Raw genomic sequence first — 13,770 nt, 5'->3', positions numbered from 1 at the left:
TACTGAAGTGATCAGCTCTGAACCAAAAGAGCATTCCTTGAAAATCAAAGCTAGTTATCAGGTGACCTAAAAAAGTAAATCAATAGCTTGTTGATTCATGACATGGAAATAAAGTTGCCTTCTGTGCATTCTCAGATTGGTTGCTTCAGAATTTGGTAGAAAAGGTAGAAAATGTATACAGTGTTTTTATTCTTTGAGGCGAAAATGTATGTGGAACTTTCATTTGATAATTTTAAAGGGACAGTATGTACAGACTACTGCAGCAGTATCATTTTTGTGTGGCAGGACTGTTTGGTGCAATCTAAGATGGCCTTGTGTGTAAAAGGAGGGAGGCGACCATCCTCTCTCTCTCGCGTGCACACACACACAGTTTTTCTAAAAGATCTATTCTAGGAATTCTTCTGGGGAAATTCTATGGCTTGTATTATACAGGATGTCAGACTAGATGATCACAATGTTCCCTTGTGGCTGTGGAGTCTATGAATCCATGAAACACACAGTTTTCACCAGATCACATATAAAGCTGATTCACATGTATATACTAGCACAACTTGCTTCTGTAATAGTAGAACTTTGTTTTAGTGATCAGTGGAAAATTAACATGGATCAAATTGAATTTTAACATCTTCCATGTGTTCACATTTGAAAAACAAGTAAGCCAGTTATTATGACATTAATAAATATGCCTCATAGTGGACTTATTGGATTTAATACTGCATGTGATAATGGGCATCATGTTTCTTTCTTCAGTGATTTAATTAGAACCAAAATATATGCAAAACATAACTGCAGACTTAAGAGGATTGTTTTGTTGCAATATGTGATTTTGAGCCAGTACCCACAGTCAGAGAACTATTTGTTTCTATTTTATTGAGACTCATCCGGCTCCTTCTTGTTTTGAACAGCCATGGTTAAACTCCAGGCTCCGCTTGTCAGGATAATCCTGCGTTACTAGAGTCGAGGCCAGCTCTACTGTTCCTCCTGACCTAATAACTCAGGAACAGCTGCACTGGTTAGAAACAGCTTTGTTTTCTGATCATATCGGCTGGGGAGTCTTTACTGAACCAGAACTACTCTCATCAGTATGTATCACCAAATTAACGTTTCAGTAAATAGGTCAGTATTTCATGAAAATAAGTGGGAGAGATGCACTAAATGTAGGTGCAGTCCTGTAATGTCAAGCATTTCGCATCCTAAGAGGGAAAATAGAAGCATAACAAACTTTAACTTTTAAAATCTAGATAGCAATAGATTAGTGTAGACTATTGCTAATGAATTGTGTAAGAGTAAAAGTCTGTCCAGAAACTGAATTCCTGTTTGTTCAAAAGATAATTTAGGAAGCATCAGTGCAAACATCAGTGTGGGGACCTTCTAAATTATTTCAGCCAATACTTTTGGGACTGGCCTCTACTGGATTAGGAAAGTAGTACGTTTCACTCTAGCTGAGCATTGATTTTTCTCACAGTAGAGGTTTATAATGGCATATGATGGTTTTGTTGTATGAAACTGTCATACGGCTCCTTTCTACTTAAGACCTTAAGTTGGATGTAAACATGGTCCCCTGAGGTTCAGTGAGAAGCATTAAATCTATTAAATCGTTCAGCCACCCTTCTCCAGGTTTTTATCATTATTTGTGCAATGACAGCCAAGTCCCAAAAGCAAGCCTGTAATGTGCATGTAAGTAGGATATATGCAGCTTGTATCTTCTGAAACACAATGATAACATCTTCTCTTTATTGTGACAGGCTTTTGGAAATGCAAAGACAGCGCATAATAACAACTCCAGTCGCTTTGGCAAGTTTATTCAAGTGAATTACCAGGAAACAGGCACTGTGCGAGGGTAAGTGGCAGTCAGCAGCAGTTTAAGGTTTTGAACATGGGTGTATTGTATGTAGTGATATTCTTACCTGCACAACATGAACGTAAGCAGACTGAAAATATCCATATAATATGTGGCCTAGAAGGTTCATTATCTGCTTTATATTGGCCAGCTTTCTTATTTTACAGTCACTTATATGGGGATATAAGCAGAGTTTACCTGTTATGAACAGATGTTTATTGGTAAAGAAGCTTAAGTGTACATTTTAGCCTCATGACTCACAGGGATTTAGTCTATGGGAATTGCATGAGTAAACCCCTGTGATGAAAATGTAACCATATTCCTTCTCTTCATTTTTATAAGAAAATGTGTTGGTTTGTTTTATCATTTATCACTGTATTGTTTTATTTTTGTTTCCCAGCAAAATAATGTCATACTTTATTGCCTGATTTTCAGAGGGGCTCAGAACCCACAGCTCCCATTTACTTCAGAGACAGTTGTGGGCAGTCAACACATCTGAAAGTCAAGCCATTACTTTCCAACCTTTTTAGGCAATTTTTCACTCCCAACTTGCTTACCTTCTTTATTATTTATTTTTGTTTTAAACAAGCAGTTCAGCAATAAGTCCATTTTTTTAATGATGAGATTCTTCTATTTTAAAATATCCACTTAAATTAAACTCCAGCGTCCTTCTCTATTATAATTAGATGGTTGCAGTGTCAGAAAAAGGATAACTTTCCCCTTTTATTTTGAATAAAGCTAAAAGAAACATGGCCACTTCCTTAACTACGCCATCAATTTATGTAGCACCTTTTCATGAAACCTCTCTGCTGTGCACTAGTGGCATCCGTTGATTAATAGTACAGCTTTGAGAATAGCGATTCCTTCTTTGAGTGATAGTCCCTATGTGTATTCCACATATGAGATACACATGCGCACCATGTGACTCAGTCCAGAATTTTTTGCAAGCAATATCCGTTGGCTCACACTTGTGCTCACAAACTGAGGGCATAAACGTTGGTGTTGGATGACGCCTCTTCAGTTCCTTCTTACCATTGCATGGTCTGAGTTGGAATCTTTGGTGTCCGCAGCTTCTTTTTTTTACTGTGTCATTGCTGTAAGATATTATAAATAGTTAATTTTAATAGTTTTTATAGTATAGTCTACACAGGCAGATAGTAGAGCTAGTGTTTTTCCCTCCATTTCTTTCCCACGTAGAGACTCTCCCCACCCCCCCAAGAAGCTTGGAACTATGCCCAGAGTCCTGAGGTTCAAAAGTAGTGTTTCCTGCCCTTGCTTCTTTTCAGTGAGTGACAAACATCAACATTGCCTTTAGTGCTCATGAGATGAGGTTCATATTTCTACCAAGTACAGCATCTGCCACTCTTTCCCCCCCAGAACTCATGAGTGTCAGGAGCTGAGACTCAGAAAACATCTCATGGAGAAGGTAATGAAGCCCTAGTCAGACATGGGCCCGGGACCGCCCCCTGTACATAGGTCTGACCAAGCAGGCAGTGCCTCTCTGAACTCGAGCTCAGGAACAGAAGCCAATATGTTAAGCCTAAGGAGAAGTCTTCACATGAGAGCAAAGAGCACTTTCATAGACATAAGGACAAGCCATCTTCATCTAAAATGGCCCCAAAGAGAACAGATACCTCCCTGACCCCGTTAAAGTTGGGAGAGCTAGCGCACATGGGTGCTAAGGACTTAGGCCCAAGTAAATTTTCTGAACAGGAGAAGGAGGCATAGAAGGATATGTTTCCAACTGTTCTGACAATGGCTCTGATGATGAAGGTTTGGGATAAACAGCTCTTGGTGCTCCCATCCATTTCCAGAGCTGATGCAGTACTGGTAGTGATACCCATGGGGAAAGCTGATTGCCACAATGACCTGGGAAGCTCTGGTTCCAACAGCTCTGCCAATGGACTCTCCTGGTTTCCCAGGATCATCAGAGAGTTGCCTGTCCTCAGAGGACATCTTTGCTCTTATCTGCATTCTCCACTCCCATCAGAACCATCTCTATTCCAGTACATGGATATGCCAAAGAAAGAGACTATCCTGACAAGGCAGCATCCTTTTCCTGTCCCACCCGCCAGCCTTGAGGTGCAACCATCAGTACTGTCGGTTCTGCCAGAGATAAGGTATCTAGCTTTCTCTTTGGACGAGGCTGAAGCCTCTAAGGATTCTCTGTGGCATTGGATGGAGGTGGCATGAGTCAGATACCCCAAAAAATCAGAGTTCTGACCTCCCACCATATATGATTGTCCAAGAGACAGGTAGTGCCCTATGCCATGTGGTCCTCCTCTGCCATTTGATCCTTTCTACTGACAACATTGGGGGCCATGGGAACCCTACACTAGACACCTGGAATCAGTTCAGGAGTTCTATTTGCCATTGCCCAGACACCCACAATCAGCCCCATCAGAATATTCAGAAGTGGAAGGTGAACTGATTCTGACAATTCTAGGAGCCAAGCTCATTGTCTTCACTGGGTGAGGCGGTTACTCCATCAGATGACTTGAAACAATATCAAGAGCTTGTGCACAGGTGGGTTCAGAGGTACAGATTCAGCTTGAGGAAGGCCAGGAGCCTCAGCACAGTTTACTAGACATTTTGCAACCTTCCGGTCCCAGTGGAGTGGCCCTCCCCATTAATGAGGCCGACATGAACCCAGTAAAAACAGTTTGGCACACTCCTGCTTCTTGTGCTCTCACCCCTAAGAGGGCTGAGAAGTGCTGCTTGGTCCCACCAGCGGGAGGAGGGGCCAAAGCATGGTCCAAGCCAAACTCTTGGTGGTGAAGGTGGCCAAAGCGTGGTCCAAGCAACAACACCTAAAGGCTACTCCCTCTGGTAAAGGTTGAGTTGCTTGTGTTCATTTAGGGAGAAAGGTCTTCTCTTCCACCTCCCTTCAGTTCAGGATTTCAAATTATCCGGCCTTCTTGGCCAAATAAGATTTTCCTAATAAGATTTTGGAATTTAAGGACAAGCTCCCTGAGGGGGGTAAGGTCTGCTTCTGGGCCTTAGACTAGGATAAGGGCCGATTAATGGCCAAAACTTCCCTCTAAGCTGTGGTGCATGCAGCAGATACTGTGTCTAGGGGGGTGGTTATTTCCATTGTTATGGGGAGAAACTTGTGATTGTAACCCTCAGGTTTCCTAGAGAGGCGCATCCAAGATCTGTTTCAAAACAATCAATCTATTCTATAAGAAGATGGATGAGTCTCTTCAATTCCTCAAAGACTTGAGAACAACACTTCGTTCGCTGAGCATTTATATGCGTGCCCCAAGAGAAACTACTAGAGACAAGGGGGTAGGGCAAGACCACCTCCTCAGTCATTTATCCACCAATGTCCTCAAGAGCCACTATGCTAGAGACAGTTTATAGACCCAGTAACCCAGCCTCTGTAATATCCACCGCCACATCATACTCTAACCCCAAGTAAGGTTTTTTTATTTTTTATAGGACTCTCGAGACCTGCATCCCTTTATTGATGCTAATTCATTCCCCTCCTCTGATATTCAGAGGTTGCCTTACTGGTTTGCCAAAAATTGGAGGAGCTAACTATAGACGAACGGATATTAAAAATTATTCATGGCTATCTGATTGGGTTTCTGGTACTTCATACCCACAAACTCCTTTCCTGGTTCTGTTTCAGGGACCATTCTCGTGAGGAGATTCTAAGACAAGAGGTGAACTCCCTTCTCCAGGGAGCTACAGAAAGGGTTCCACTGCAACATCAAGGAAAGGGATTCCCCTCACTAGTTGATCCTCAAGGAGAATAGGTTCCTTTGTTAGAGAGCCATGACCCACATATCCTCCCCTAACAAAGGAACTGTTGTTAAGGATATATGGAATTTTGGTTTTTGAATGAACCTGTTCAGCTGTCTCAGATTGAGAATTGGCCTGCATCCCCTATTCTTCTTGAGGATCAAACAGCCTCCAACCAGATGTAAATCACTCCCAGGTATATCTTTGTATGCTGCAGCCAGCCACACGTTGGCTCTTACCAACCTTACAAATTACCTCAGAGTAACCCCAACAGACTTCTCCCAGTCCCAGATTTGCTCCCAGAAAGATATGTCTTATACTGTCCAGCCCTTTCCTGGATAGTACAAATATATGAAGTCTATTATTCCTTTAAGGGAACAATATGCACACAACTTGCTACCCCAAATGGATTTACCAGACAGTTCAGTTTGAACACACTGGATTAGATAAAACAAGTTTATTAATTACAAAGAGAGATTTTAAGTGAGTACAAGTAATGAGGCATAAAAGTCAGAAATTGTTACAAGAAAAATAAACATAAGATACTTATGAATGCCTAATTTAATAAACTATAATAGATTCAAACAAAGTTTCTTGCCTCATGCACCAGCAGATAACTAACCAAACTCTCAGGTTAGGATGCCCCCATCCCCGAATCCAACGCCTGCTTTCTTTGTCTTTTCAAGTGCAGGGAATGTGATAGGCAGGGAAAGAGAGAGGGGTGCTTTGGAATGTTTGTCCTTCATTTTTAGAATTTCAGTCCCCCTCTGGAAAAACATTTCCAGCTGAGAACTAGAAGCCAAAGAATCTGTGTGGAAGGATATTCCCAGCTGTTTTTTTCACCCGTTGAAACTTCCTTTGTCTTCCCTTCCTATTTGATGACTCTGTTTACTGCTTAAAGGCAAATTAAGCAGAGCACACATTCCTTTGTTTAGGACACATCTGCTTGCCAACTTTTGTTTGGGCAGGGCTGGAAGGTTTGGAACATGTGTTACAAGATTCCCCCGTATGGTATTATGAATTTCACATACAATGTTGCCACATGCATTTTACTGGGATATTACTGACCAGCAAATTAAGAATTTTCAAGTGATACCTTACAAGGTGTACTTTGTAGAAAGGTTATTACAATAGTGTGTAGGATATGACTGCCAGAGTGTGTTCTGTCACAAGGGATGATGTTGGACTCCACTATAGTAGGAATGTATCTACTTTTCAAGGGGTTTTAGGCCATGAGCACGCTCATACATCAGACCCAGGTCAAACAAAGCTTTCCTTTCCCTCCTCAACCACATGGCACACATGATGCTGTTTGTCAGGCTTCCTCTTTGTGGCCTACAGCCTGACTTTTCTCTGTGTATTCACCAGATAAAGGCAACATAAATTGCAAAGCCATTCCACCAAAGTTTTAGATCCTTTCACCTGGTGGACAAAACTGGAGAATGGTTCAGGTAGGGATCCCTTTCCTGACACTGACTCGTGATGCAACCATTGTTACCAGCGCCTCCCTCTTGGTTTGGGGCAGTCACGTGGGTGATCATATGGCACAAGATGTCTGGAATCTAGAATACATGGCAATTTACCAGAACTCGGGGCAGTCCGCTGAGTCTGTGATGCCTTCCTCCCACTCATCCAATCCAGTCATGTCCAAATAATGTCGGACAACACGACAATGGTGTTTTGTATAAACAAACAGAGGGGAGCAAGATCTCTCCCTTTCTGCATAGAGGCAGTGCCCTCTGCAGTTGGTGCATCAGCCATCACATAATCCTATCAGCAGCATATTTATGAGGAGTGCAGAACTACCTAGCGGACAGCCTGAGCAGACATTTTGCCATGATTTATGAATAGGAGGTTCATAATTTTGTGTTTAGCAATATCTTCGCCCAATGAGGAATGTCTTTTGGGAGAAAAGGAAACTTCCTCTGTGCTGCTACAGAGCAACCTTGGTCAAGGTCTCAGTGGTAGATGCCTCTCCTAATGTCATGGAAGAATCACCTGGGGTATGTCTTCCCTCCCATCCCATTAATACTACAAGTTCTGTGGAAGATCCACCAAGACAGTGCTCTGGTCATCCTAATTGTGCTCAACTGTTCTGGTTTATGGGTCTGCTGAAGCTCTCAGTTCATCCACCCATCAACATCCCCGCATTACCTGGAAGGTTCAAGCACCTCACTCTGGGCTGCTGCAGCTCAGGGCCTGGTATCTGAATGGACATGAGAAATAGAGCATTTATGTTCTTTAGGGATGCAATCCATTCTTAACCAAAGCAGAAAAGACTCTACAAGAAGCTGTTACTCAGCAAAATAGAAGCATTTCTCCTATTGGGCTTTCCTATTCAACTTGTGTCCAAAATCTGCCAGGATCCCCTGCTATTTTAGAATATCTACTTACCCTTAAATCATTGGGTCTTCCGTTCAGTTCTCTGTGAGCGCATGTAATAGCGATCAGCGGTTTCCATCCTCTGGTGGATAACCATACAATATTCACTCATCCTGTCACAACTAGATTTCTGAAGGGGATTCTCATATACTTTCCATCCTTGGTGAAGATTGCGCCTCACTGGGACTTCAATTTTGTTTTATCATTGCTCACTAACCCCTCCCCATTTAAGCCTGTAGCTATGTGCCCTCTGGCCCATTTGTCCATGAAGGTGGCCTTTCTAATAGCCACAATGTCAGCCAGAAGAGTCAGTAAGCTCTGAGCACTCATGGCAGACTCACTGTATACCACCCTCTATAAAGAAAAGGTCTTGTTACAACGCCACCCTAGATTTGTCGTTAAAGTAGTTTGAGTTTCAAGTGAGTCAAATAATCCACCTACCAGTATTTTTTCCGCAGATGAAGAGAAATGGCTGTATTCTCTAGACTTTCGAAGGGCTAAGCCTTTTATCTGGAAAGAACAAAGGATGTTAGTAAGACACCAAACTATTTCCATAGCAGAGCAATCAAGGGATCAGGCTATATTGGTACAGAGACTTTCAAAATCAATCTCGGGTTGTATTGCCCTTTGTTACCAGTTAGCTCATATTCCCTCTCTGGAGTGTGTGTGAGAGCTCATTCCACTAGAGGGCAGACTTTTTCCTCTGCCTTGCTAAGACTTGTACTCCTCCTAAAGATACTTAAGGCAGCTACCTGGAGGTCTTCGCATATCTTCATGAGACATTTCGCTCTGGTGCGTTCAACAGCAATGGATACAGCTGTGGGGACAGCAGTATTACATTCAGCTATCACTTCTGTGTCTTCGTAGCCACCCCATGTCTGACTACTGTTTGTTAATCTCCCATGTGCAGAATACACATTGGGATTATCTCTCAGATTAGAAATTGAGGTTACTTACCTGTACTGAAGGTTCTTCGAGGTGTATGGTCCCTATCTGTATTCCATTACCCATCCTCCGCCTGCTCTGCTGGGGATTGTTAGAACTGAGGTAAGAATGGGAAACTGGAAAGATGTCAGTCCGCACCATCGCTTATGCTCTCGGTTCAGAGCATGAGGAGAGCTATGACATGTGTGCAGGCCAATGGACACTGCCTGAGAAAAATTCCGGACTCAGGCTCATGGTGTGCACATGTGTATCCCACGTGTGGACTACAGATAGGGACCACACATCTTGAAGAACTTCGAGTTATAGGTAAGTAAGCTCCATTTTTAGTATAATCCAGCTACTGAAAAAGTAGGAGGAAACCTCTTGCTTCCCTTAGAAATTGCACTTTGTTGTCTCTGGCCATCTGGTATATTATGTTTCTACACGTAATTGTAAGCTCCTTGGGTGCCGCCCCAAGCACAGTAATAGCATTTGAAAAAATAATTAGCTGCCTCTGTTGTAGTATAAAATATTGTTTTTCCATGAACCTCACAAAAATGTTTTTATATAATTCCCTAACTGTGAGTATATTTAAAAATATATATGTAATAGATGTCTAGAGCCAAGCTTTCAGAACCTGTGCAAAATTTGTCTCTGTCTTATACCTGCTGTTTATCAATCATGTTTATTATGGTGGTGCCTAACAAGGAGCCACCTAACAATGGACACCTATTGTGTTAGCCACTGTACAACCACAGTAATATAGCCCTGCCTCAGAGATGACAATTTCTGATGTTTCTAATTGCATTTACACAAGTACATTTGATGAAAAAACAACTTGCACACAGTTCTGAAAATCATTGTCCAATATTTGGTTAAAGAACCGCATATGTATAATTGCCAAAACATGAAGAGCTTGTAAACTTCAGAGGTTTAGTAGTAAGATATTTAGCATCAACAGACTATTCAGCAAAATACTTGAATATATACTTAGATGTGAATGACTGGAGAGTGACCATGATAAAGGAGGGCTTTAAAGTGTAGACCTGAACTTGCAATGAAATCTTCATGGGCAGATCACTGCATCCACATGGATTTCATTGCAGGATCAGGACCTAAATGGGCTCTGATCTCAGTTTGGGATTTAGAGGGTTAGTCAGTCAATTTTATCTTTCTGAATTTAGGTTTAATAGGTATCTTAGATTCTTTAGTTTCTGTCAAGGCTTCCCACTACACTCCCTGCCCATAGGCTAACTCATCAGAGATTTCGTATAGATGTTCGTCCTGGCTTCGTATCAAACTAAAACCCTTAAAGTCAAACATAATTTTGGGCTTGTTCTGCCTAGGAAGAAATTTATATAACTAAATGAAACAAGAATGAAATAAAAATGTCTCTCTTCTGTATAGTAAAAAAATTGCAATAAAGCTCTCCATTTAATCTGAACATTGGATGAATGACTAATTTTTTTCTTCCAGAGCTTATGTTGAAAAGTATTTACTGGAGAAATCCAGGCTAGTCTATCAGGAACACAATGAACGGTAGGAACCTGTTTTTTACTTATGTGTATCTTTTTATTTTTAATGATATATTTATTCGGTGCATGACAGATAGTTTTAATATCCTATTTTAACTGGACTGTAGGATATCAGTTTCACCATTCTAAGGGTACGTCTACACTACCCACCGGATCGGCGGATAGTGATCGATCTATCGGGGATCGATTTATCGCGTCTAGTGTAGATGTGATAAAATTGATCCCCGATTGCTCTGCCATCGACTCCGGAACTCCACCGCGGTGAGAGGTGGAAGTGGAGTCGACAGAGGAGTGGCAGTGGTTGACTCGCTACTGTCCTCGTGGCCAGGTAAATCGACCTAAGATACGTCGACTTCAGCTATGCTATTCGTGTAACTAAAGTTGCGTATCTTAAGTTGACACCCACCCACCCCACCCCCAGTGTAGACCAGGCCTAAGTATGTATTGCTAATAAATTTGCAAGCAAGCTACTTAGAGCTTGTGTACACAGTGACATTCAGGAAAGTGAATTAGTTAAACTGCATTAAACCCCTGTATGAACGCTCATTCAGAATTAAAATGGCGTTAATTCAGTTTAGTTTCAGTTAAGCTAAGGGCTTGTCTACACTTGAAATTCTACACTGGCATAGGTGCAATACTGCAGTTGTAATGCTGTAGTATGTAGACACTCACTACAGCGATTGGTGGAGTTTTCCTATTTGCGTAGGACAGGTAATCCACCTCCCCAAGCGGCAGCAGCTAGGTTAACAGGAGAATTCTTCCATTGACCTAGCCCTATCTACATCGAGGGTTAGTTCAGTTTAACTGTCTTGCTCAGGGATGTGGATTTTTCACAGCCCTGAGTGATGTAGCTTGGTCAGCCTAACTTTTGAGTGTAGACATGGCCTAAGCCTGTTTTGCAGTATTTATTTAATAGCAAATTTCATTTGGGGAGTGAAATCTAGAAGGAAGGAAAATCCAGATGTCCATTTCATCCTTACAGTCCCTTTCTTATATTTTCCACTGTCTTTCTGACTAATGGATACATCAAATGTTATAGCATGGTTATTATGTGACTTCTGCATTATTTGTAAACTATTTAAAATTTAATTTTGGGGCAGGGGCTGTCTTTTTGCTCTTTGAGCAGCACCTTGCATAATGGGCTAGGGCTCCATGACTCCATGGACTAGGGCTCCAAGGCGCAATGGTGATACTAATAATGAGAGAGATTTATTTTGCCTACTGCAGACTTCTCTTTTAATTTCAGTGATTAATTATTCCCTATCTTTTAAACAAATTTTACACTGTCTCATAGTTCATTCCAAAAAAACCCTCAAACCGGCCCCCCCCCCCAAAAAAAAACCAACCATAAAACCCTACAAACCCCACATGACCCTTATTAGGAGGTAGAGAAAGTCAAACTTTATCTTCTATTGATTATGTCAACTACTGGCACTTTCTTCTGTGTTGCTCTTTGAGGGTATTTCTACAGTGCAATAAAACATCCACGGCTGGCCTGGGTCAGCTGAGTTGGACTCCAGGGCTATAAAATTGCTGTGTAGCAGTTCGGGCTCGGACTGGAGCCCTGGTTGTGGGAACCTCCTGCCTTGCGGAATCCCAGAGCCTAGCTCCACCTAGCGCCCAAACGTTTATACAGCAGTTTTATAGTCCCAGAGCCCAACCCTCTTGAGTCTGAACCAGCTGACTGGGGTTAGCTAAGAGTGTTTTATTGCAGTGTAGACATAACTTGAGACTATTGTTCTTGTACAGTTTTACATTAATTGCTATGTGTCCTTTGGTGTAATAGATAAGACCCTCTTGGTGCTAAAATTATCCTATTAAGTTAGAAGGGGAAAAATAAATCGTTTTGCAATCTGAGTCTCATCCATGTGGAATTGGTACATCCATTATTATAATGCTAATGTACTGCTCTCAAGGTTAAATTGCATGCACACTGAAACTTGAAAAATGTATTCAAGGTTGTTATGAGTTAATCTTTTTTCCCCTCAGAAAAACTTTTGATAAGACTCCTGAAGTGCAGAATTCTTAATTTTAGAAATACTGTTATGCTGGCAATACTATTCTATTGTGAAGTCATGCTTAAGTAAAAGTAATTGTTATCTTAGCCATTTTAGCTTTTCTAACATTAATAGTGTATTTCAAGCATTTATGATGTGTTTGATATCAAAATGAAATAAGAGGATTTCAAATCCCCTTCTGCAGAGCCAAAGTGGCAGAGTTCTTGCCCTGTTTACCACTTTGTAAGGAAAAATGTTGACATTTTGGGGTTTAGACTAATGTATTACTATTACACATGTTCCTAAGCTCTTTCATAAATTTATTCTTGGACAATGGGTGTACTAAGTGGGAACGAAGGTTCTAATTCTCTGTTACTCTGCACTTTGTGCCATTGTTAACATCAGTATGAAGTGGTGGTCTGATTTAGTAGTTTTTTTTCACTCACTTTATGTTCACTTGAACGGGTTTAAAAGACTACACATGGTGCAAGGCAACAATCAGACAGAAGGCTTTCCCCTTTCTGCTTCATAGCCTCCATTTATAAGGCTCATATACCTAGTGAAGTCAGATATCCTGCCCATCCTTTACATATATCTAAGCATGAAAACATGCCTCAGGGTTCCAGCGATGAGTGAAGGCCTCACAGGGGAACCGGGGGCTTGTGTCAGGTGAGCGGCTGGGGTGTTCTGTTTTCTCTTTGGGAAAGATGGTCACCCTGCAGTTCCCAGCTGCCATGGGCAAAGAGGGGGTCCCCCTGCAGCTTCTAGCCACTATAGTGGCAGCGGAAATCATGGAGCCACAGCAGCAAAAGTCACAGACGGGTTATGGCTTCCATGAATTTTTGTTTATTGGACATGACCTGTCCATGCCTTTTACTAAAAATAACTATGACAAAATCTTAGCCTTAGTTAAGAGTAAGGTATGTGTAGATAAGTAATTCCTTTAAGTCTGTATCCTTTGCTTTACCACTGGGTTGTCCCAGAAGGAGTTAATTAGAAAACCAGAGGTACTGGAGCCAGGTGGGAGGAGGGGGTATAGGGTAGTGAGCAGTGGGTGGAGCCTTGGGGGGAAGGGGCTGGCTGGGGGCAGGGCCTTGGGGTGGAGTGCAGGCAGGGCCCTGGGGCGGGGAAGAGGCCAAGTGGTTGCTGAGTCTCAGGACAGAGTGAAGGTGGAGCAGAAAACAAGGCCACAGTCTTGGGGGCGGTCCTTTTCTGAGTGTGGGCCTGATGCCATTGTAAACCTGGTACTGAACACAGATGTGATTGTTCCAATGCCTGTTTCTAAGCGGGAACCTGAGTACGGATTGGGTGTTTGCACACACATTAGCCAGTTGTACATTGAACG

General features: G+C 42.0%; 1 protein-coding gene across 6 annotated transcripts in view; it reads left to right on the top strand.

Moving 5' to 3' along the window:
- The window catches only part of MYO9A (myosin IXA), a 455,555-nt gene that overhangs the window by 193,605 nt on the left and 248,180 nt on the right, over window positions 1–13,770 (top strand). For all 6 annotated transcript variants that reach the window (XM_030576852.1, XM_030576855.1, XM_030576857.1 and 3 more), the window contains exons 3-4: window positions 1,746–1,840; window positions 10,370–10,432. In XM_030576852.1, the coding sequence (XP_030432712.1) occupies window positions 1,746–1,840; window positions 10,370–10,432 (158 nt within the window). The remainder of the gene's footprint in view (window positions 1–1,745; window positions 1,841–10,369; window positions 10,433–13,770) is intronic.

The sequence above is a fragment of the Gopherus evgoodei genome, chromosome 10 (assembly GCF_007399415.2).
Source record: "Gopherus evgoodei ecotype Sinaloan lineage chromosome 10, rGopEvg1_v1.p, whole genome shotgun sequence".
Classification (NCBI taxonomy): Eukaryota; Metazoa; Chordata; order Testudines; family Testudinidae; genus Gopherus; species Gopherus evgoodei.
This window is presented reverse-complemented; position numbering and strand designations above follow the sequence as displayed.